Here is a 22,341-nt window from a genome sequence, read left to right as displayed (position 1 = left end):
GGTCACAACACCGAAATGATTACGTCTGTCTGCAGGAAAGATAGATTTTCTACCTTCCTAATTTTTGGTAAATAAAGCGCCTTCAGATCAGGTAATCGACCAGGCACCAACACAAGGTTAATATAGAACGACGGGTTGGATCACAAAAAGGGACAAGCGTTTGACAGCTGGTACCAGGATGGGTTAAAATATCCACAAATAACCCAATAAGCAATTTGGAGGGTAATTTAACAGGAGCAGCAGATGGTTGCATTCGTTTTTCCAAATCGTTGTTTCAATTTAGCTTTAAAAACTCAAACCGATGATTAAGCACGATGGTTTAAAAGTAATAGAATAATTTAAATATATCATATGATACAAACAACAATGTTCCATTTTCGCACGGGGTCACAGAACAACAAACATTGAAGGGTAATCTACCGCCGACGAACGAACGAATAAACAATCACATTTATGATTCTATATGCTTTATATTATAATCAATAGGTTCTTTCGAGTTCCGTTTCAATGGAAATTATTTTTAAGATTTAATTTATAATGTATAAATTAAATGAACATGAAGTCCGCGGGCAACGAGCAATTTCCAAATCAAAATTTCTGTTTGTTGAGTGTTGGTGAAATTTTCACGCTATGAAATCGCGCTGGCGCATTGAAAAACTACCTATAATGGGACAATGGAGAAAAAGCTGAAATTATAATTTTGAGGTTTATTGACAGTTTCGCAGCGATTTCAAAAGGTTTGAAATTTCCCGTGGCCCAGGTCCTTGAAGAAACATTCCCTACGAGATTTGGGCAGAATATTTGAAACAATATTCTTCCCAAAAGCGCGTTTCACGATTCCGTATTATTAACATATCATATTCTCATGGTTATGCCTAATAATTATTCAATACTGAATAATACTTAAGTCTAACGATCGACGGCTATGAATATTTTATAAAAAAAGCAATCACTTTACAAACGCGCAGTAAATCAAACGCGCTTCCGAAAGAATCAGTTAGAGTTGAGCTTTCATTCGGAATTTTCACTGTCCTGGTCGGTGTGCGGTGAGCCAGGTTGATGACCGGTTTCTTGGTTGTGCTGTGATCGCATGTGTCGTATGAGGTTCGATTTTACGGTGAAGCCCTTGTTACAAATTTCACAGGAGAATGGTTTTTCGCCTGCCGGGAAACAGCAAATGGTACATTTTTGTGTAATGGTTTCCATAGCGCACTATTCTCAATACTTACCGGTATGGGTTCGTCTGTGGATAGCCATGCTGGCATAGGAAGGGAAGGATTTATTGCACACAGGGCAATGCTTTTCTGCCGACGTACCATCCACTGCTGCCGGTGCAGTTCCAGGCGAAAGCTGGGCAGCTGCATTGGTGGACGATAACCGTCCACGGGTCGGTCTCCGGTTCGCGCGCTTATTACATGCCGCCAGTTCCGATTCGGTGTGTGCATTCTGTACATGCCGTACCCAGTCGGCCGGAGTGACATAGAACGTGGCACACAAATCACACCGTAGCGAGGCCGTTTCATCTGCAGTTTCGGACTGAAATTGCGAAAAAAAACCAATTAGTATCGATGGATAAATCTACATCTAAATCTCGCTTACCTCTTCCGCACGTCGCCTTCGTTTGGGAAGCGTCTGTGAGGTGTCGCTGTGTCCTTCGATGTGTCGTACCCATTCGCCGGGAATGGTAAACGTTTCGCTGCAAAGCTCACAGGTTAAGGGTGAGTACGTCGGTTGTTGCTGTGTTGCGGATGAGGATGAAGAGTGAGAGCTGTCCGTCGTCGTGGGAGTTTCTTCGGTCTTTATCTGCTTCGGTGAGATCGGAGCTGCGTCATTCTTAGTTTGCTCTTGATTTCGTGGACCATCCAGAGTTTCACCGTTCCCAGGCATCGATAGTTCGCCAGCTCGAAGATCACTCCACTCGACCGGTTCAGCTTTCACGTCCAGGAAATTCAGTTCTTGTGGCATAACAGCTTGTTCTTCCCCTGCATTACTATTCGCATTATTCTCGCTCCACAGTGCGGACGAGTCCATTAGTGGTTGCTTTTCTTGCTCTTTCTTACGATTGTCATTCAAATCTTGTACCATTTTCTCATTCGGTTGTTTAGCGGGTTCATGACTTTTTAACGAATAAAATGAGCGAGATCGTGGCCCCTCGCCAACACTAATATTCTGACGCACTACTACAGCAGGATCTATAGCCATGTCACGCTTTACCTGAATTAGTGGACCGGTGGAAGATGGTGGAAGTACGTGGTGCGGTATAAAAGCAGGTTGAGTAGCTTGAGGTAACGTAACTGTAACTGGACTAACGAACCGTCCGGAACATCCGTCCGAACTATTATTACTATTACTACTACCAGCAATATGTTGCTGGTCGTTACCGGGTGGTGGCGGTTTCGTACATTCGTTTCTCCAGAGGCCACGAATTTTTAATATTTCTCCCCCGCGAAGCACTTCGTTCAGAATGTCCGTCGACACGGTCGATTCGCCGGTGTACATGTACTGTATGAGAATCTGCATGGAGCGATAGGTGAGCTCGGGTGGAAGCACAATGTACGTGAGTGCGTTTAGTGGAACAGGATTTTTGTCGAAAATGTTTGCAAAGTACTGAAAAGGAAAGGAAGTTTAGGAAATGAGTATGATGGGTCGCCATTTTTACATCTGGTCTGGAACATTTTACCAAGCTGGAAGTTCCGAGTATTAGCTTATGAGCAGGTATCGTGTAGTTATCATCTCCATTGCACGTGAGCAGCATCACATCCGCATAACGATCATTTCTAGAGAGAAGAAAAGATTTTGGATAGTTATTATACTACCGTTGCATATTTATAATTTAACAGTATCCACTCACTTGTAGAGATTCGATAGGGACACATTCATATTTTGATAGTGTGAATGCCATTTCAGTTGATACTTTTCCGCACCGGTTTGTATTGTGTGGGACATTATAGTATCGCCAGCAGAGTCCGGCTGTCCCTTCTCTGGAAGACAAAACAAAAATAAGTCTTGAGTATAATTCCTGTTCAGAAAACTTGCTTTTTTCCTTCAACAAATGATAATATTTGGCTCTCAACGCTCCCACAAAGCCCATGTACGTACTGTAAATCCTTGCATATTCATCCGCGCATGAAACGCTAGCCCTTCGTTCTGCGGGAGCAGTCGAAATATTGCTTGCTTGCTGACTAACATCCGGCTGACCCTCCGGTTCAACGTTCTCACTGTCAGCCTCACAGTCCACCACAATAGCCGAAGGTTCGTAAGACATCACCTCACCATCTGTGGCAACTTCGCACAGATTCACCACCGGTGCCACACCAAACGCTTGTGAAAAAGCGATACTCGCGCTCAACGCTTCTACATTCGGCTTCACATCGATCTCCTCGTCCAACTCAGACGCGGACATGTTCAGAAAATCAAGCTCCGGTATACACTCGACATCCTCCTCGCCACTACTTTCGCTCATCTCGCTAGCCGTTTCGATCCACAGCTTAAGCGTTTTGCTTTTCGCATGGTGCGAAGAGTTTTTCGTATGCTCGGTCCGTGCCGTCGCTAACCGACCAAAGTCGGAAAATCCTCGTTTGCCCCACACATCGTACTCAGAGGTATTGAACAGCAGGCAGGGCCAACAGTAAAGCTTACGCTCCCGATCGCATCCCGTCATCCAGTCCGTGGCGTGCAGGTTTAGCGAGTTTAAACAACGGGAGGTCAGGTTGGGCATCTGACTCGTTGGCCTTCCATTGCGTACAATTTTCTGTTGGCTTTCTTTACTCAGCGACGCGAAAGGGATTTTTGTCAACGTGCATACAATGCAGTGATATGCGGGTGGGTTTAACGTGGCCATCGCTGCGAGAAGAGTTGGATAAATTGACAAGCGTGATCAGTGTTGTGCGTGCAGCAGACTGTGCATGAAGTAGCACACTACCGATACGTGATAGGAATATTGATTTTTCTTACTTCAGTCGTGCAATCTCACTCCTCAGCAAAACGGTACCAATAAGGTAAAGGTTCCAAAAACACGTGGAACTTTTTCGTAGTTTACTTAATTGTCGACGGATACCAGTAATTAATAAAAACAAATGGCTTTCAGTTATTCTTCACGCAAAGATATTAATTTGGCAAGAAGAACCTTTTTTTGTTTGCAGAACATTTGCAAATCAAAACAACACATCTGACGTTCAATAGACAGATGTCTGTTTATACCTTGGTGCTCGAAAACAAACCAATTCGAGCAGTGTGGGACGTTCGAGCAGTCACATTCAGTTTAAACTCTTTTTTTCCTATTTTTACCGTTGCGGTTTGAACAGAAATTTACTTCGGGCAATCCGGCGAGAATTGTCCGTACAGATAAATGTTTTTGTACGATATACATTAGCTTTACGAATTGTGCCTTAATTACAACCCTTCTTGGACTTAATCTCAGTTGTCAATCTAGCGAAGGAGTACGGTTCAGCATGGATTCAAGTCCAAAACTTGCTAGATTTGGCGATCTAAGAATATCAACATATCATATCAAATACACTATTTTCGATTTCCAAAACCATTGCATGTTCCTTTTAATTCGGTTTTTACAATTCTTGACAGATTGCAATTATTTTTACAAAGTGCAGGATGAAACAAAAAACTCATTGCAATACGTACTGCATGGGGCAATTATTCACGCAAAAATGCATTCTATCGATCATCATTGACTAAACAACACCACCCTCTACTGCCCGGGTCCTTGGTTCAAATTACTACTACACAAAAACACCAACAATCACGATTGTTAAACAAACGACCCCACAGTTTAGCTCATCGTTATCAACAATCGTACACGATCAAAACACCAATGCAAAACAAACACTACATGTTGGACCTGAACGAATGATACAAAAGCCTTAAAAACGCATCAACACCCACAGCCCACAGCCCACCGCACAAGAAACGCACAGTCTCGTAGCCTAGCCAACGACCGATCAATATATTGATTGAATATCGATTACTTTTCATCTGACGCATTGCGAACGTGGCCCGCTTCACGGTTCGGTAGGGTAACAAGGGAACAAAACTTTTTCAACGCCCGATTGCTGTTTGCTCACATGTTTACTTTGGCGACGGTGTGAGCTGTGAAATCTTTTAATCCTAGCAGAAGGCCATAAAAAAAGATTTGTTTGTTTTGAAGGGCTTGCTCCATGTGCTTTGTGTTACAAGATAACAAAGCTGTTTATATTTCTTTTACAACAAGTAAAGTTATCACTGTTATCAAACTTTTTTTTAAATATCATTGTTAGTTTTCTCAACACGATACCATTACGGCAAAAGGATTGAATCGGGGACAAATCCGTGCTTCCCACGCCTTTTACGCGTTTGTTTGAGCTATCATCATCAGATCGATAAATTGATTAGCTATAAACTAACAACGAAGTGCGGTATGCAGTACACCTCTTTCAACAACCATCGCTTTGCACTTCTTTATGCGAACTCGTATCCACTTATGCATCGAACAGTTCAAAGCATCAGAAGCTTCGAAGATGATCGCACTGAATAATTATAGCGAACCGGTTAATGAAGCACACGAGCGGGCAATCTGTTTGCTTGCTGCATTTTCCCACCCATTTCCATTGATCCCGTCATTTGCGTGCAGCTTACACAATCCGTAAAGTAAATCCCAATTACATCCGATTAAAACCTACCTAAATGTACTTTGGATTGCACAAAGCCAAATTCGTACCTATTCCGCCTACACAACTGGGAAGCACAAGCGCTCGAAACAGTCTGTGGTAAGAGTCCCGCCTAAACTGGAGCCACCTTTTGCACGCCAAAAACACACTGTTTGGCCAGGACTCGTGTGCCACTCGTCCAAGGATCGCACGAGTGGTGGTATAACAACAAACAACAGAGAACCCAAGGAAAATGCTCCCCCGTTTGGCTCTCCGGTTTTCATAGCGTGCTTAATGCTAGCGCCCAGCAAATCACTCTCGCCGGGAATACGCACATGAGAGCATAATTATGCTGGCCGTACGCTGACACTAAAGCTATTGAAGAGGTTATTTGGCACCAACGCGCGTGTATGAGAACGAATAAATTATTTGAATTTAAGGTTACACTTACCGCCGTCTTGGGGTCATAAGATGTGTTTCGATGATACGAAATTCAAGACGACATAGGGATACATTAAGGAATCTGTGCCTCCAGCATTTCTGAATAGATGTTTAGAACTAATGCATGATAAAAAGGTATCCACGAGGATTCCTATTAGTCCTGTTTCTGATAGAGGAAAATACAATTACGTTGGTTAAACGTGCCCCAACTAAATGTAGGTAGAAAATGTTACTTACGGAAAGTATTTTAGCAACTTCTTCTTCAATTTTGATCTCCACAGAACTGTTTACTGTGTCCCTATTTCTTCGACATTGTTTTGAAGATTTTAGTACTTCTATTTCCAAAGTTGCTACAGGTGTAGTTTATGAAAATTGAAATGAATTTGGTTTCGATGTGTTTCTGATTTCCGTGCACTAGCTGGGCAATGAATTCCAAATGTCGTGCTCCTTGTAATTTGATCATTAAGTACTACCTAAGGCACTAAACCAAACCTAACCAAGAACCAAAAAAAGCGTTGGAGTGTTTGCCAATAAGACAATCGCACAGAATGCTCAGATTGATCAGATAAATTCTACACTGTTTCCACAAGTTTCATTAAAAGTTTCGTAGAAGCAGCACCGCAAAACGATAAACCAACGCGATTATGAGCAAACACGCTTACTGTTCAGCATCGCACCGCAAGGTTACTACAAAACGCAACGTCCTATAGTCACCTTGCCTATTGGGCCAACTGTCAAACGCCATAGATTTTGTTTATGTTGCAGCAACGCTTGGTTCTTGGTAATGCAAGTGGACGCAGAATAGCCGTGGGAAGCGAGAGGGAAAGCATAAGCATAAGAAAGGGGAAGAGAAAAAAAATCGAAGCATAATTAACGAGCATTAAAAGTTGTGAAAGAAAGCCGAACCGCGACGCAACGCTGTTTTGCCCTTTTGCGTACGAAAAAAATGGAGCTCAGCCAGCTGTACAAGAAGAAGAAAAACCGGTGGTCGATTTCCAAAATCGAGCTGCTGATCGATCTGTGGGCCGAGCATTACCGTGAGCTGAAATCGTGCCGACGGAATGACCACGTCTTCGTGAAGATGAAGCACAAGCTGGAGAAGAGCGGCTGCAAGGTGACGGTGGAAGACATTCGGATCCGGATCAATAACCTTTCCGCCAAGTACAGGTAATTATCACGCTTTACGGTGGGTGGGGGGTGGCACGCGAAGCATTCCCACGTTCTAACCACGATGATTGGTGTACGCAATCGGGTTTGCGGGGGGGATGGGGTACGCCGTTCCCATTCACAGAAAGGAATCGATGCTGACGCTGTCGGGTGGATCACCGTCCCGCTGGCCACTGTTCAACAAGATTCACAACATCCTAAGCAACGATGCCGGTGGGCTGGATGAAACGGTCGAAACGCAGGAGGAAAGCATGGAAGGTGAGTGTAAACTCAGTGCGGAAAGGGTTGTGTATCCCTTGTGTTGTGTGCTAGAAGGTAGGCCATATTTAATGACCCCCTTCGTGGGAAAATCGTAAAGGGATGGTTGATTCGGTAGGAGTTTGCGACACTTGCCCAATCGGTGGCGCAGATTACCTTTTCAGATTATTGGTTTAGTGGTTTTTAAAGGGCGTAGTGATAAATTTGGGAGTAATTAAGTAGAGAGATAACATTCTTTTAAAATTCCCTTCCCCGCAGAGACACCGGAGAGCAAAACTAAGGTGTACCAGCTGAAATGCAACTATAGACATGAAAATATTGACAACTTTTTCACCGATTTGTACTTGTGAGTATTGTTGATGTACAGTTTGCTTAGCGTTCGGTCGTTTAATGTGGTTTACTTTTATCTCTTCAGCAATCCCCGTTACGCGGATGTAACCTTGGTAACCTGCCACGATGGAGAAACATTCGCCATTCCAGCACATCGAATGGTTCTGGGCAATTTCAGTATGGTAAGAATCTTTTCTATAGCAAAAATGAAGCTTTTTATTGTTTGTTTAAAATGACTTTCCTGGTTTTTTTTTTAAATCTTTTTCCCCCAGTATTTTGCAAACATTTTTGACAAACTGAACGTACCGCAAAACTCCAACACGTACATCGTGTTACCGGGCAGCATATCGCACCAGACGATGCAAATACTGATGCAGTACATGTACACCGGTCAATCGTCCGTGCCCGAGTACAACGTGGATGATGTGTTGCGTAGTGGTGAGCTGTTGAAAATTCGCGGCTTCTGGAGCGAAAGCCGATCGGGCAGTACACAGCAGCAGCAACAGTCCTCCTCGGGTCTGGGCCACAAACGTCGCGCACCGGGTGCCGAACCTCGCAAGATGCACTATCGTCAACCAGGTACCTCCTCATCACAGGAAAGCAGCGAACCAAACCGTCCGGTTCCGGGCAGATCAACGCTGACGTCCGATTTGAAGTCGGAGCTGGCTTCCGATTCGGGCACTTCCGCCCTCGACTCGTTGGATGAACAGAAACGGCTTGCAATAGCGGCGATCCAGCGCGATCTACACGCCAGTTCGATGCGTGCGATGGCGCACGGTGCGGCGGCACTGTTCAGCAGCAGTCTCTCCGACGTGAAGCGAGAACCAACGGAATGGGACGATTTGGATGATGATAACGACTCGGACGGAGATGTTATGATACTCCCGGAGGAGGTGGTCAAATCGAAGCTGGCCTCCGATGGAAAAGCTAAGGCACAAACCTCACAGACATCGATCGAACATTACTCACTACAGCAGCAACAGCAGCAACAACCTTCTGGATTATTGGTCGGAGCAGGCCCGGCAAACGATCGGCAACAGCAGCAGCAGCTGCTGCAGCAGGAACAATCGCACTCATCGCACCAGCAACAGCCAATAGAACCTGCGCTGAACTGTGACCTGTGCAGCTCGTGCTTTACCAACACGGACGATCTGCTGCAGCACATCATCAGCACGCACGGGGACGCCCCGGAAGTGCTACGCAAGCGGAGCCGAATGGCAGAAGAAGTGAGCAAACAAGGGTCTTTGCAAAACACTTGCATTACAGAAAAAAGAGACTAATTTTTGTTCCTTTTCCGCTTAATCGTAGGAAACGCCACTAAACAACATGCGTTGCGACTTTTGCGGGAAGTTCTTCACGTCAGCGGTTGACTGGGCCCAACATGTACTGCAGGTGCACAACGATCGTACCGCCGAGTTACAGCAACAGATGGCCCAGTTTTCCGGTAAGCAAACCAAAACGTATCAAACATTAAACATCACTTAATCTTTTATCATTAATCATTCTTTCGCGCTTTGTAGAAGAGTTGATGCCCAGTATTAGCAAAATTCGTTCCATTGCATCATCTAGCTCGGCTGACTAATAATGATACTCACACGATTAACGGGCCCTGCAGATGGACTGGATGGATGAATGGATGGATGGAACGCGACGGTCCGGGATGGATGGAGAACAAACAAACGATAACCTCGATTGAACAATTTTATGATATACTCTATTTTACCCCTTTCCGTTTTTTTACCGGCTATGACAACAAACCGTTGCTTCTTGAATATTGCCCCTATACCTTTTGTCCCTCTGTGGGACAAAGTGCGGGATAACAACTACAAAAAGAAGTTACGAGTAGAAAATTATACAACAATTAGGCAGTAAGGACTTGTAGTAGAGCATAAAAGAGCAACATAGAGGAGAGCATTAGAGAGCAGTGACACATTTGCGCACATGTCGAAATATACGTTTTAACGAATTCATCATACGAGGTCTTTATGTTGGCTATCCGATAATTATGAATTGCCCGCAATGTTTTACCATTTTGGGTGAATCAAAACTATGGAAGAAAGAATGGGACTGCCACAGGTAATCGCACTTGCGATGAAATTGGGGTGATTTTACCATGAAAAAAAATTCTACAGCATCTTCAGCAGAACTTATTTCTTATAGCTTTATTTCTTCATCTCCATTTACACTCATAATAATAGAATTATTTGATTTAATACAGGCTCGGCTCGACTGCGACGGTTTGATGATTATTCAGCGGCATTATTATAAGCGTTATAAATAATAGCATAAACTATCGATCATGCAGTAGCATGTTATTCATTCATTTTAGTGATTCTAAAACATAATATGGAGGTATAATTTCGTTTGTTTAGTGAGTTTTTCTATACTTCGGCAGAGATAAATTCGTAAAAAAGATGCTGGAATTGACTGGAATTTGAAGCACAATGTACGTTTACAGTTCCCGGTTCACTGATCAAAAATAAAAATTACACAGAAAAAAAGATGTAAAATGTTTTGATTTTAATTATTGTTTATTTGAGACGCACTTCTACCTACCATATTTAGTTTCTTTTATTTTTATTTAATTTTAAAGCAATATTTCAGACATTAATTTACAAAAATTGTCCCAACGTGATGTCCACACGTACACTCTGCTGTTGTTATGATTTGTGGGAACTGTCAAAAGAAGCTCCGCGGACTAGCGTTATTTTATTTGTTTGTAGACCACAGTGTTGCTAAAGTTTTATCACAATATAGTGAATTTGTTACGGTTTTATCATTACAAACTACGATTTGTGAGGCAGCATGTCACACAGTATCGCTAAAACGAAAAATCGCTGGACAACGGCCCAGCTCGAGCTGTTGGTAGAAGTGTGGGAGAAATACTACCAACATCTGAAGGCAGGCCGTGGCAACGAAGAGGTTTACGATATGATGGCAAGCGAGCTAAAGGAAGCCGGATGCCTTGATGCCAACGCAAAACAAGTCCGGGGTCGTATACACAATCTTAGCGGAAAGTATAGGTAAGGGCCCGCATTGTGGTATTTCGCCCACCGGCAAACACCACCAAACCGTAGCACCTACATCCAATTGCGTTGTGGTTCCCCCTATTGCAGGAAGGAAGCAAGCGAGGTGCTTAAAACGGGCATCCCATCACAGTGGAGCTTGTACAGTAAGATATCGAAATTCTTCGAATACTCGACTCCGGGACGGTTCAAAAATTTGGGCCCACGGGTGTACGATATGTCGGACTATTTGGATATGGATCTAGTGATGACGGATGTGATTGAACGACATGTGGCCAACAAAAATCGAGCACGCCGTTGCGAGCTTCTGTCAGAATTGGAGCTGGAGGAAAACTCACTCGACCTGGAGGATGATGAGATAGAACCGGATGAAGACTCCGGTACTGCTGATCGTGCAAATCGCGACGAATATTCTGACGTGGGAATGTACGACGATGAGAATACGCTAGACGAGTTTCCGTCGACGAAATATGATCGCCGTTCTAGCCAGTCGCGAGAGGAGCGTAAGAACGTGCAGAAACGGTCAGAGCACGAAGAGGAGGAATCAATGATGAGAGAAACTGAGCGTGAAGATTCCGACCAGGATGAAGATTCGACTGAGGAAGATGATGACGGTACGTTTGGAATTTCTCTGTTAGTGTGTCGAGGATGAAGCTATTGAGTTCATGCATATTTCTCATTTTAGATATAACTGTTCTGGAACAAAACATGGAACGTTCAAGCGAAGTGTATCTTATTAAGGGCTCTTTCCGGCAGAAAGCAATTGAGGATTTTTTAAGTCAACTGTACAGGTAAAGTCGGATAATATGAATGTTAAATGCTTTCCTCTAATCGATCCTTTTATTCAAACAGTAATCAACTGTACGCAGACCTGATGCTGGTTACATGCCATGATGGGGTTACTTGCATGACGCCAGCCCATCGAGTAGTTTTGGCAAATTTCAGTGAAGTGAGTAGTAATGCAACAAATTAAGTGCGTTGTTCGGTAAAATACTAATAGCAAATTACTTCCTACCTTACAGTTCTTCTCCAGTATGCTGGGCAATCTAAAATCGAACACAAACGGCGGTCCGCTTTCCGTATGCTTGCAGTCGGACATTTCCCAACCCATAATGCAGCTACTGCTACAGTACATGTACACAGGCAAAGCATCCGTGACGCGGAAGCTTCTGCCCGAATTTATCCGCTGTGGACAAATTCTCCGTGTGCGTGGCCTTTGGAGTGATGAGCGAGCGAAAGTACCGGAAAAACACCAAAACACCGTTAAACGATCTTTCGGTGGCAGTGCCGACAAGGAAAGGTGCACTAATGTTCCATTTAATATTTCCGATGAAGAGGAAGCGGCAGACGATGAAGAGCAGGAGGACACGGATGAGGATTCGTCCACACCCTCGATTGTAACAAATGTAGCAGCTACATTGCTGAAAGAATCCACCAGTAGTACGAACAGTTCCGAAACGGATAAAACGATAGCAACCGATCGGTCGAAAAAGAGACGCAAAAAGTTGACCAAAACGGCGGTGAAAAAAATACGACACACGTCGAGCGAAGAGGACGACGACGATGAATCGGTTGACATGGAAGTGTCGTCTGAGCTTGGGTTTGATTTGCTACGATCGGATTCGGAAAATGAGGAAGAAAAGGCGACGGAGCGCGAAAAACGGGGCGTGACTGGCGAGGATGAGTCCAAGGGTAGTGAAGATGATCTGGATCTGGATGACTACAGCATGGATGATTATGATGATGGCGATGGTGATAAAGATGATGATGGAAAGCAGGAGAAGGCCCCTGACGGTAAGAAACAATCGGTAGAAGGTGAAGAAAATGATGAAGATGAAGATAACAGGACGGAATATATTGACACGGAACAAGACGATGTGGATGGTGAGATGGAGTATGAAATGCTTAGCGTTGTAAATGGGGATGTAGAGTCAGTGAGCAATCTGTCGACGGGCGCAACAACTCCCGTACCATCTTTAGCACAATCGGAAGCACACTCGGAAAAGGAAAATATTGAACACAACGAACGGATAGAACGGAATGGAAGCGTGAAAGGTAAATCCCGCCAAAGTTCCATATCGCTAGAAAATGGACAATTGGAAAAGCTCGAACAAACGGCCCCGGTAAAACCGATCGCAAAACCACCCGACATAAGACGCGCGCTTCAGGTTGTTCCTTCCACGTCACGTGCTCAACCCCCGAACGGTAATACTACGTCCCATAATACAGGTAACAATCCGGAACAGTACGCAGCAAGCCGGCAGGATCCCGCCCAACCATCCACAAGCAGAAGTGCGCTATTGCGCAAGGTACGGTCAGTGTATAGCTGTAAAATATGTGGCGACCGCTTCAAAACGTCCGACACTTGGGTGGAACACATCGTTTACGAACACTACGAGCGGAATCCGATCACGAACGAGGACAGAAATCCGGTAAGAAACCACCCGTTTGAGCTGTCTGCATATTGGTCGGGATCACTAATGACTGCAGAGCATAATTTATGTTTTGTTTTACAGGATGGCCACAAAATGATGCTACAGTGCGATCTGTGCAGCAAGTTTCTTAGCTCGGAATACTACTGGGTGCACCACGTGCTGAAGAAACATACCGAACGATATCCACACTTTCACGAAGATTTTTCACATTCGGATGAATGAGGGTCGGTCCAACCGTCTTCCACGGGAATGCGTTAAAGCTGCATGATAATTTTGTGTTTTTTTTCTCTCACACATCAGACTTTTACATAATGTTTATGTAGAGCTTATACTTTTAAGCAGCATATAAGACACACGGTACCGCAAAGCAGTGTTTAAGGAAGGGGACGGTGAAAAGTGACCTCATTTCTTACGCGCAACTTATATTAACTTTTACTTAAAACTGTGTCGATGTGAAGATTTATTTTGTGTTCGAGTGAGGTGCTTCAGTTTGACCAAATTATGCTTATTGCGGAATATTCAATTAGGGATCTTACAAAAATCCTCAAAAGTACATTTCATAATTTTGTACTATAATTTATATTTACATGCAAAATAACTGCACACACACACACACACACACACACACACACACACACACACACACACACACACACACACACACACACACACACACACACACAGAAAACAAAGGTTAATTTTCACCATCACCGTTGTCCTTTCTGTTGCGCTATGCTTGCGGACGGGTGCGATTTTATTTTTTAACAGACAAAAACTGTGCCGCTACCAAGGGTGTGCGGACATATTTTTATTTAACTGTTATCTTAGGTTAGCGCGCCATATAAAGATGATGTAACGAGAAAATAGCAGGAGACACGAAACATACAATTCACAATGTTGTACAAATTTTTCACTGTAGCATGTAAGGAAAATAAACTCTCGAACCTGTTTTTACTATGGTGCGTGTTTATAGCTTCTTTCGATGGTGGCGAAAAGACGGTTGAGCTTCGTCGTTTATTTGGAGTATTTGCTGGTGTACTCATTCACCCCATTACTGCATCAAAATTCGATTGTCTGGTGACATTCTCATGACATAGTAGGTTTTGCTGAACATCGTCCTACAGTTTACCGAAGTTATAGGATGCATTCTATCACTATCTCAGCCAAGACCACACTGCTGAGGTCCAAGAGTCTCGCTCACCACTATAGATCCTTGTAGGTGACTTAAGGATTCCAAATGCAGTATAAAGTTGGTTAGTCGAGACTAGAGAGCAATATTCTTCCTCTCTTCCCTGTTAAGGACTGCTTGTAGCTGGTAATCGTTCTACTGCGTTTTCATGAAGCAAAACCTATGAATGTAACATCCACCTGCATCTAATTTGGCTTTTAAATTAATGAAGACACAGTTGAAACATGGTAAGAGATGAATGAGTCTGAGCTTATGGTTCGAATCCAATAGTCTTCAAATAATTTATTTTTGTATGTTAACAGTTTCACATATGTAGGTGCTATGTTGGACAGGCCTTCTGAATACTACAACTGAAAGGTGTCAATGTCTTGTAAATGTAATGTATTCATCTTCGTTTTGCCTTAACGACCTTCTACTAGGTCACGCCGGCCATCGGATGATTTACTAGACTTGTTGATATAACGTAGTTGGATGGATAGTCAGTCCTCACTACGGGGACGATCCGGATGGAATTTGAACCGGAACCGGAACCTGCTGTGTGAAGAACGACGCCGTTGATACCTCTACCGATCCTCCGCGAAATGTGATGTAATGTAAATTATGAGTGAAAATACTTTTTTTTTACAAACATTGATAATGATTGTCAAAGGCACTATCCTTTAGTATATGCATGGCTCCAGCATGTTTGTTTTTGGTACACACAATTTAATGCTCTACTACCTACTACCACAAAAAGTAAAATTAGTAATTGGTCGTCTCCAACCTTTACAGATCGTGCATTTGATCATCCCGCGTTGGCAGCGGTTGGTGTTTCTTGGTCAGCTTATATCCTAAAAACCCTATAACCGCAACACCGACGAGCGCCGCTACGGCAATGGCTACGTAGATCAGACTGTTGAACGTCGAAGAATCGTCGAGGCGTTCCTCCTTTGTCCTTGTCGTTTCATCAGGCGAGCTTTCATCAATATTTGCGTCCGGCGTAGTAGTATCAGAAACGCCAGAACCACCAGTACCACCACCAGTAGAAGAACCTTGCCCTATAACCGACCTACAGCAAAGCCCTTGCATGTCTTCGTACCCGAGAAAACATTGACGTGATCCGCCAATCACTTCGACGCGCTTTTCCTTTAAGTGGTTCAGCAATGCTTCCTGCAGATCGCAGTCAAAGTCATTCCCGTCCAGGTGGATGCGCTTCAGGGCCGGCATATCCTGCCGTATGTCGGTAACGGACAGGTCCGACATCATGGTATCGCGTAGATATAGTTCCTCCAGATTAGGTATTGTGCGGAACACTTTGAAATTAAAGTTGCTCGGTGTGATCGGATTGCCGGACAGATCTAGTAGCTTCAGTTTCGGTAACGTTGCCTGTACTTCATTCTCGACGAAGTGTGCGTTCACTTTTGCCAAGTACAGTTCCGTTAGATTAGACAACGGTGCAAATAATGACAGATCGATCGTATTGTCGTAGGTTTCTGCTATTTGGGTGCTACTTAAATCCAACACTTCCAATCCGTTCAAATATTTCGCAACGTCTTCGATGCTGGCTAAGGTGTTCTCTCGTAAGTGTAGTTCTTTCAGCTTAGAGTTCGAACCCTCGACAGACAATTTCCCTATCGTGTTCATCTCTGCGTGTACGATCCTTAACTGGTTCTTGATTTTAAGTTCTTCGAGGCTGGCATTTCTTGCCACTAGAACTTCAAGACGAGGAAATTGGTCGTGAAGACGGTTCGGTAAGCTGTAAAGCTTAGAGTTAGCGAAGGCAACGTTTGTTGCCGTACTGGCAGCAATTTCTGGCTCTGGCGTTCCTCTCTTCCACTCGACCTCACGGAACACACAAAACTGGTCCGATGGTTTTGGGCCGTACTTGAACTGTTCCATCGTGCATTGCCAGACTTGCGCCAGTATCGTTGCAGGGATGTGTATGATTGTTAGTAATAACACGAGATTTTTCCTCATTTTCGGGGAGCGTTTTCGCTACCTCTTTCTTGTTTCTTTTTCAAACTACTTTTGTTGTGTTGTTCAACTAGAATGAGTCAGTCACAGTCAAACTCAAGTAACGCCGAGGTGTGGCTAAAGCCGCATTTACACTATACGTAAACAAAATTAATGCTCGTTTAATTGTGCAGGTTAAGTGAAAACAGGCTTGATAATTTAAAAAAATCTTTATGCAATCTTGCATATTTTTCACTTTTTAACTCTTTTTTTCTGTTAACAACCAAAAAATACACTTATTTTTTTTCGACCACCTACCCGAGTAAGCAATGCAATTTGTATGGGGGTTTTCTTCTTTCCGGACTGTTTATCGTAGGAGTTTTCAGCAGAAGCGAAGCAAAAAATGAAAAGAAGAGTACTTTTTAAAATTATTATCCTAATGTAATTGGACAGACAACAGATAGCCTCACCTTTCTTGAAAATTTCCCGAAAAAATGCTAACTCCCATACAAAACGTATGCCCTTCCCTATCAAAAGATAGTAGGGAATTAAAGTACAAAAACTACCCAGGCAGGCGGTTATTGAAAGTAGGATTAATACACCTCCCTGCCACGAAGGCCAACACATGGGCCTTCGTATTGGACCACTCGGGACTGTAGTGCCATACTATTCATCGACTTCTTGCTTCGCTTTTTTGCTTTCCGGTTCGCTGTCCGCCATCGGTACCCTCGTAATAGATTCATTTTCCTCTTCCATCGACTCCCCTCCTTTAACGGCTTCTTGGCCCATCTTTTCCAGCGTTCGTTGATTACTGGAAGAGGTGTCAGTTTTCAGAATCTCACGTAGAGCCATCGTTGCGTAGGTGGACGTTGGTAGCCGGAAGTCAAGAAGAACCGCTTTTTGTGCGGATTCTTTCGCTGTGCAAACCGATTAAAAATATAATTTAAGCAACAGCTCAAAAAATAAACAGAAAATGGGGCAAGATTGCAGACTTACCAGCCCATTCGGCAAATGGTGGTTCGGGAACGCTTTTCATCTTTTCCACATCGGAAAGTATAAGCGTATCGGTCGGTTTCGCGTAGTGTACAATCTTCCACTCCAACCGTTCTGGGAGGACGAATAGTTTCCGGTACGCACCGGCCAGCGATAAACTTTTCGATTTTAGACGCAATTTTTCCGACGTTAGTTCTTCTTCGGCCAACGCTTCTTCGTACCAGCGGGCACACTCATTGCTCGGGTAAGTTATATCGTGCCCGGGAAGTGGGAGTACTATATCGAACATACTATATTGTTCCGAAGTGATATCTTCCGTGGTTAGGGGTCGTACGAGATTTTTAAAGTAAGATTCTTCCTCTCGATCATCTTCAGCTCTTTCTTCGCATTCATTTTGTTCCGCATCGTCTTCCTGCTCGGTTTCTATCATCTCAATTGCATTTAAATTTTCTTCTTCTCCATCACAACACAGAGCTTCTGCCTTTGCAATGGTCATCTTATCTTCCTTGTCCGCGTAAACCAGATCTCCTTCGACCGGTTTAAAGCCATACTTCCGGATGCGTTCTGAAGCCACACGGTTCCAGATCAGGCTTTGGTACGCGTGCAAGTACAGTAACCGGACATTCCGAGGTAAATGCCCAATAGCACCGTAGAAATCCTTTGCACCACGGTTAGCCAACCAGTGGAGCAGTGAGGCTTCGACCGATTTATTCGATGCACGAAGCATTTTTAACGTTTCCTTCGCATTGTGCGTTTGTGCCCAGACGGCACGCATTTCCACCATAAACGGTGGCTCATCTTCGCGTGGTTGTAAAATTAATTCGCACGCTTCCTTCCAGTTGCCTTTGAGCATTTCGATGCCAATCTTGTACGTGGGCACAGAGGCACAGTTTCCGAACCGCTGCAACCCGTAATAATTGATAAAGCCCGTCGCCCGGAACTCTTCCATACAGCTGCTGATGGTTTCATCGCTAGCCGTTACTTGGCGAAGAGCAATGCGGAATCGATTACCCTGCAGCTGTCCCAGTTTGAGCGTGGTTGGTTTAAACGTAAAGTTACCAACACGAGCGTTCGGAATGCTTCGTGCAGCTGCAGCTATTTTGGCTGGCTCACGCGTTTTGATGCAAATCCATTGGGTGGTTTTAGCACGTCGATCCTTCGTCCCTGCGTACGTCAGCAGCGAGGGAGCACAGTGCAGCTTTTGGGCGAGCATCATCGTCGCCTGGATGGTGTCGAGATTTTCCTTGTACAGCAGGAAGTATGTGTACGGGTGGGGCCACATCCACTTCTCGCGTCGATCACCTGCCTTCGAGCTGGTATATTTTGTGATTTTTATCAGCTTGCGGTCTCCTTCCGTTACGGTCGAACCGACAATGGTAGCTCCGAAAACAGCCTTTACTCTCGTGTGAATCGCCGTACGATCCTGTTTCGAAAGATCCGTCACATCAATGCTTACGGATGGTTCTCCGATTTCATCCACCACTTCCTGTATGCGTTTGACGTTCTCGGCCGTTATTAAGCGAACTAACTCCTCGTTCGGATCGATAGGGTTGTCCACGTTTTCATTCTCCGTTGAAGCAGCGACAGGTTTAGGCATGGTCGTATCTGTTAGGATTGCTTGCTCACCTTCAGCATCGATTTCATTCACATGAAAGTCTGAAAATCTTTCAGGGCAAATTGTTAGAACTTGCAGCCGTGGTCCGAGAGGATAGCAAAACAAACATACCTTGACTTTAAAACGCCTTGGAATCCGGCCAGCTTCGATACGTATTCCGTACAGTAGATATCTTTCTCTGCGATACAGGATGTACGGACGGTGTAGCTACGTGGAGGGCCATTTCTTCCACCGGCACTACGATTAAACGGTCCAGGACGATGTTTCTTTTGATTAAATCTTCCGCGCTTCATTGTTGTGTAATAGAATACTGAAATAAATGCTGTAAAAATCTCTTTTTCACAATAGAACGTGCTCTTTCCTATAACCGGCAAGTTTGATGGCAACGTGCGGTTGTTTGGATTTGCTTGACGTTTCTATTTTGCAATCGTTGGGCGTGTACGCACTATGCGTACGAGTAGCGTACAGATTTTTTTTGCAACAGGACAAAATTTATATTTTTTTACGGCACCGCGTGTGTTGACTAATTACTAATTTCACAAGGCATTTCCTCCTTGGATTCTTCTTATACCGTGAATACTCAGTTAATCCAGGACAAAATATTTGTACATTAAATTCCTTACTCCTGTACAAACATCAATAAAAATTAAAGAAATGCTCGTAACAGGAGCTGCATACTAAATAAAAACCAAAAAGAAGTTTAAAAGCTAAATCATTATATAAAATTTTACAAAGTGCGCTTACAAGTTGTACAATCTCATGGTTCATGCAAGTATGTTATGCAAGTACCAGAATCTAACATGTGAAGATCAAGATACCATTGCAACCGAAACCATTGTTTTCAGTGAAGTCATCAAGCATTAGAAAACATCAACACTATCATCTTTATTCAGGTTGCATCCAATAATGTACATTTTTACTATTAAGTGATCATCATGCTTTCTGAGAGGAATTTGCGGCTATTTCTGGATATTTGCGGTTTTAGAAATAGCATCATGTCATTACTTCGGCTTCTAGAAAATTTAGAATAATACAGTACTCAGTCCGTGTAACCGGGCCAATAAGCTTACTTACTTGCTTACTTACTTATGTACTTATGAGGCGCTACAGCCGCCTTGCGGTCTTGGCCTGCTGAAGCAGAATCCGGAACCGCTCGCCGTCCCGCGCTGTTGTCCGCCAATCCGTTATCCCGGCCTTGATGACGGATGATTCCACGCCATCCTCCCACCTCAAGCTGGGCCTACCACGCCTCCTCTGTCCGTGTGGACGGCCTAAAAGGAGGGACGGCCGGTGCCATGCCTATAACATTGGCCAGCCCATCGGAACCAGGCGAGCCTAATTCTCTGCACGACGGTTAGGTCGTCATACAGTTCGTACAGCTCGTCGTTGTAGAGGATCCTCCATTGTCCTTCAACACATACGGGGCCAACGATCCTTCTGAGCATCTTCCTCTCGAACGGGGATAACAAGCTAGTCTAATATAAAATTTACGAGAAAATACTGATCATATAACAAACAATTTTCATTGTGTCGTATTTTTGGCCAATTAAGAATTGTTTGTGTACAATGATGCGCCCTAACACGGGAGAGAGCCAAAATATGAGCGCGTTACAAACAATTCTCCGAAATTATCTCTCTCTTCTCTCTTTAAACCGCAGCAAAACGGGTGGGAGCATAGAGAGAGATCGAACGTCAAGAGAGTGAGCTGTATGCAAAACAAAACATTTCTCTCTGTGTTTTGGTGCGGAAAGGAAAGAAGTAAACAAACGCTTCAAACCGGGTAAAACAAAAAGAGACAGACAGTGGCGTTTGTTTAGCACAACCGTGCGGTTTAGCATGGGATAGCGTTACGTGCGGCTTAGTTCTCTCACACCATTCAAAGCGCATGGACGAAGGGGCACGTCGTCCGTGTTGAATGTTTGAGTTCGTTTTGTTTTGCCGGCAACTCTAAACGATTGTAATTACTTGTGTTAACATTAGATCAATCACAACATTGTTCTATGATTGCAATCGAATCGTTCTTGGGCTTCAATGAAAAGCGATAATAGTGCTTCGTGCGTGGAAAAAAGTGGCCTTTTAGAAATTGTGTACAGAGCGCGGCTGCATCAGTGCGCTTCAGAAAAGTGTTTGTGGCAGGTGAAAAAGGATATAATAAAGTCCTTTTAGGTGCGCGCGCCATTGAAAACGCTTCGTGATGAAGACATGATCACTGTAAACAAAAGCACCTGAAACAACCCATTACACAGCAACTTTTCCTCAGCGCTTGATCTGTAGTTACGCGCCGTGGAAAATAAAACAACAGCAGCAAACGTCTCAAAGATACGACAAGAATACACATCGGTAATAAAACGAGAAATATATATCGTAAAACGATAGTATAAGAAACACACAAAAAAAAACGTCTCAAGAATTGTACCAGGAAACAAACGATCGAAAAACTCGTTTTTCTACAACATACGCGCGCGTTCTCCCTCTCTCGTTCTGTGTAACGCGTTAGCGTCGTGCTTCCGAGTGCGTGTATGTGTGTGGTTTTGTGTTTTCAACGATCGACGCCAGTCGGAAGGAAAGAGAGCGCACCCAAGTGTAAGTGCGAGAGCGAGTGAGACAACACGTGAGAGCGTGTTGTGTGCGTTAAACGCTGAGCAAAGGTTTTGAAATAATCCAACCAAAACTGTATGGATTAAGATTATCATTTCTATTTAATTTGTGCTAAATAGAAGAGAAAAACAAAATGTTATATGTTTTATCGTGTTTCGAAGAAAAGTGCAAACATTGATCCAACATAGAAGAGGCAACAAATCATTCATAAATACCAAAACCGTGAAGAAAACGTTAAGAACCCCTCCCCCCCTCCTACCATTCGTGAATTGAGTGCCTTTCCGACAGTGGTGTGTGGCCCGTGTAGTACAAAACGTGGTATTAAAAGTTAAAATTTGCCCGATTTTTAAAATATAAAGTGCAACGCGTGACGATAATTTCTTGTGCAACACTCTTCACGTGCCGGCGAAGAGGTCATGCGTGTGTGTGTTTAATGCTGCAAAAATGTTTTCAAAGTGCATCAGCACAATAAAGCAATTAATAAAAAAAAAACGGGTTGAAATTTGATTCGCCCGCTGTATAATTGAATTGTGTTTGTTGTGCACTTTTTGTTGGTGCCAGTTCGCTAGTTTCCTTTTTCAATTTCGAAATCCCTTTTTACTGGAAAAACTGTAGCAAACAACAGATAAAGAAACGAGAAAAAAGCAAGCAAGCAGTAGCTTTGTGTTTAGCTGAAGCAGCGAAAAAAAACCCCAAAACCTCCCAAGTGTCGCATAAC

General features: G+C 43.7%; 5 protein-coding genes across 5 annotated transcripts in view; 2 read left to right on the top strand and 3 right to left on the bottom strand.

Moving 5' to 3' along the window:
• Window positions 1-9,452, top strand: part of LOC126561947 (protein bric-a-brac 1-like) — a 182,951-nt gene extending 173,499 nt beyond the window's left edge. The window contains exons 2-8 of the mRNA XM_050218335.1: window positions 6,932-7,247; window positions 7,372-7,505; window positions 7,764-7,851; window positions 7,921-8,017; window positions 8,108-9,061; window positions 9,144-9,279; window positions 9,356-9,452. Coding sequence (XP_050074292.1) covers window positions 7,027-7,247; window positions 7,372-7,505; window positions 7,764-7,851; window positions 7,921-8,017; window positions 8,108-9,061; window positions 9,144-9,279; window positions 9,356-9,417 — 1,692 coding nt within the window. The 5' untranslated portion in view covers window positions 6,932-7,026 and the 3' untranslated portion in view covers window positions 9,418-9,452. The remainder of the gene's footprint in view (window positions 1-6,931; window positions 7,248-7,371; window positions 7,506-7,763; window positions 7,852-7,920; window positions 8,018-8,107; window positions 9,062-9,143; window positions 9,280-9,355) is intronic.
• LOC126563572 (zinc finger and BTB domain-containing protein 24) lies at window positions 1,012-3,883 on the bottom strand. The gene is made up of 6 exons (XM_050220218.1): window positions 3,100-3,883; window positions 2,852-2,981; window positions 2,681-2,777; window positions 1,600-2,607; window positions 1,230-1,536; window positions 1,012-1,160 (listed from the first exon to the last, which is right to left on the bottom strand). Exons 1-6 carry the CDS (start codon window positions 3,839-3,841, stop codon window positions 1,012-1,014), a joined length of 2,433 nt encoding a protein of 810 aa, XP_050076175.1. The 5' UTR covers window positions 3,842-3,883.
• A 1,175-nt stretch (window positions 9,453-10,627) lies between the features above and the next one.
• On the top strand, window positions 10,628-13,518 carry LOC126561659 (uncharacterized). Its single transcript, XM_050217946.1, has 6 exons — window positions 10,628-10,858; window positions 10,952-11,475; window positions 11,547-11,652; window positions 11,714-11,810; window positions 11,884-13,293; window positions 13,378-13,518. Exons 1-6 carry the CDS (start codon window positions 10,641-10,643, stop codon window positions 13,516-13,518), a joined length of 2,496 nt encoding a protein of 831 aa, XP_050073903.1. The 5' UTR covers window positions 10,628-10,640.
• Window positions 13,519-15,250: 1,732 nt separating this feature from the next.
• Window positions 15,251-16,441, bottom strand: LOC126560972 (TLR4 interactor with leucine rich repeats-like). The gene has a single exon (XM_050216921.1). It carries the CDS (start codon window positions 16,439-16,441, stop codon window positions 15,251-15,253), a length of 1,191 nt encoding a protein of 396 aa, XP_050072878.1.
• Window positions 16,442-17,083: 642 nt separating this feature from the next.
• LOC126561756 (pseudouridylate synthase 7 homolog) lies at window positions 17,084-19,318 on the bottom strand. The gene is made up of 3 exons (XM_050218065.1): window positions 19,137-19,318; window positions 17,414-19,074; window positions 17,084-17,334 (listed from the first exon to the last, which is right to left on the bottom strand). Exons 1-3 carry the CDS (start codon window positions 19,316-19,318, stop codon window positions 17,084-17,086), a joined length of 2,094 nt encoding a protein of 697 aa, XP_050074022.1.
• Between the last annotated feature and the right edge of the window lie 3,023 nt (window positions 19,319-22,341).

Source organism: Anopheles maculipalpis, chromosome 3RL (assembly GCF_943734695.1).
Source record: "Anopheles maculipalpis chromosome 3RL, idAnoMacuDA_375_x, whole genome shotgun sequence".
In the NCBI taxonomy this organism is placed as follows: Eukaryota; Metazoa; Arthropoda; class Insecta; order Diptera; family Culicidae; genus Anopheles; species Anopheles maculipalpis.
The sequence above is the reverse complement of the archived record's forward strand: the minus strand, read 5'-3'. Positions and strand labels throughout refer to the sequence as shown.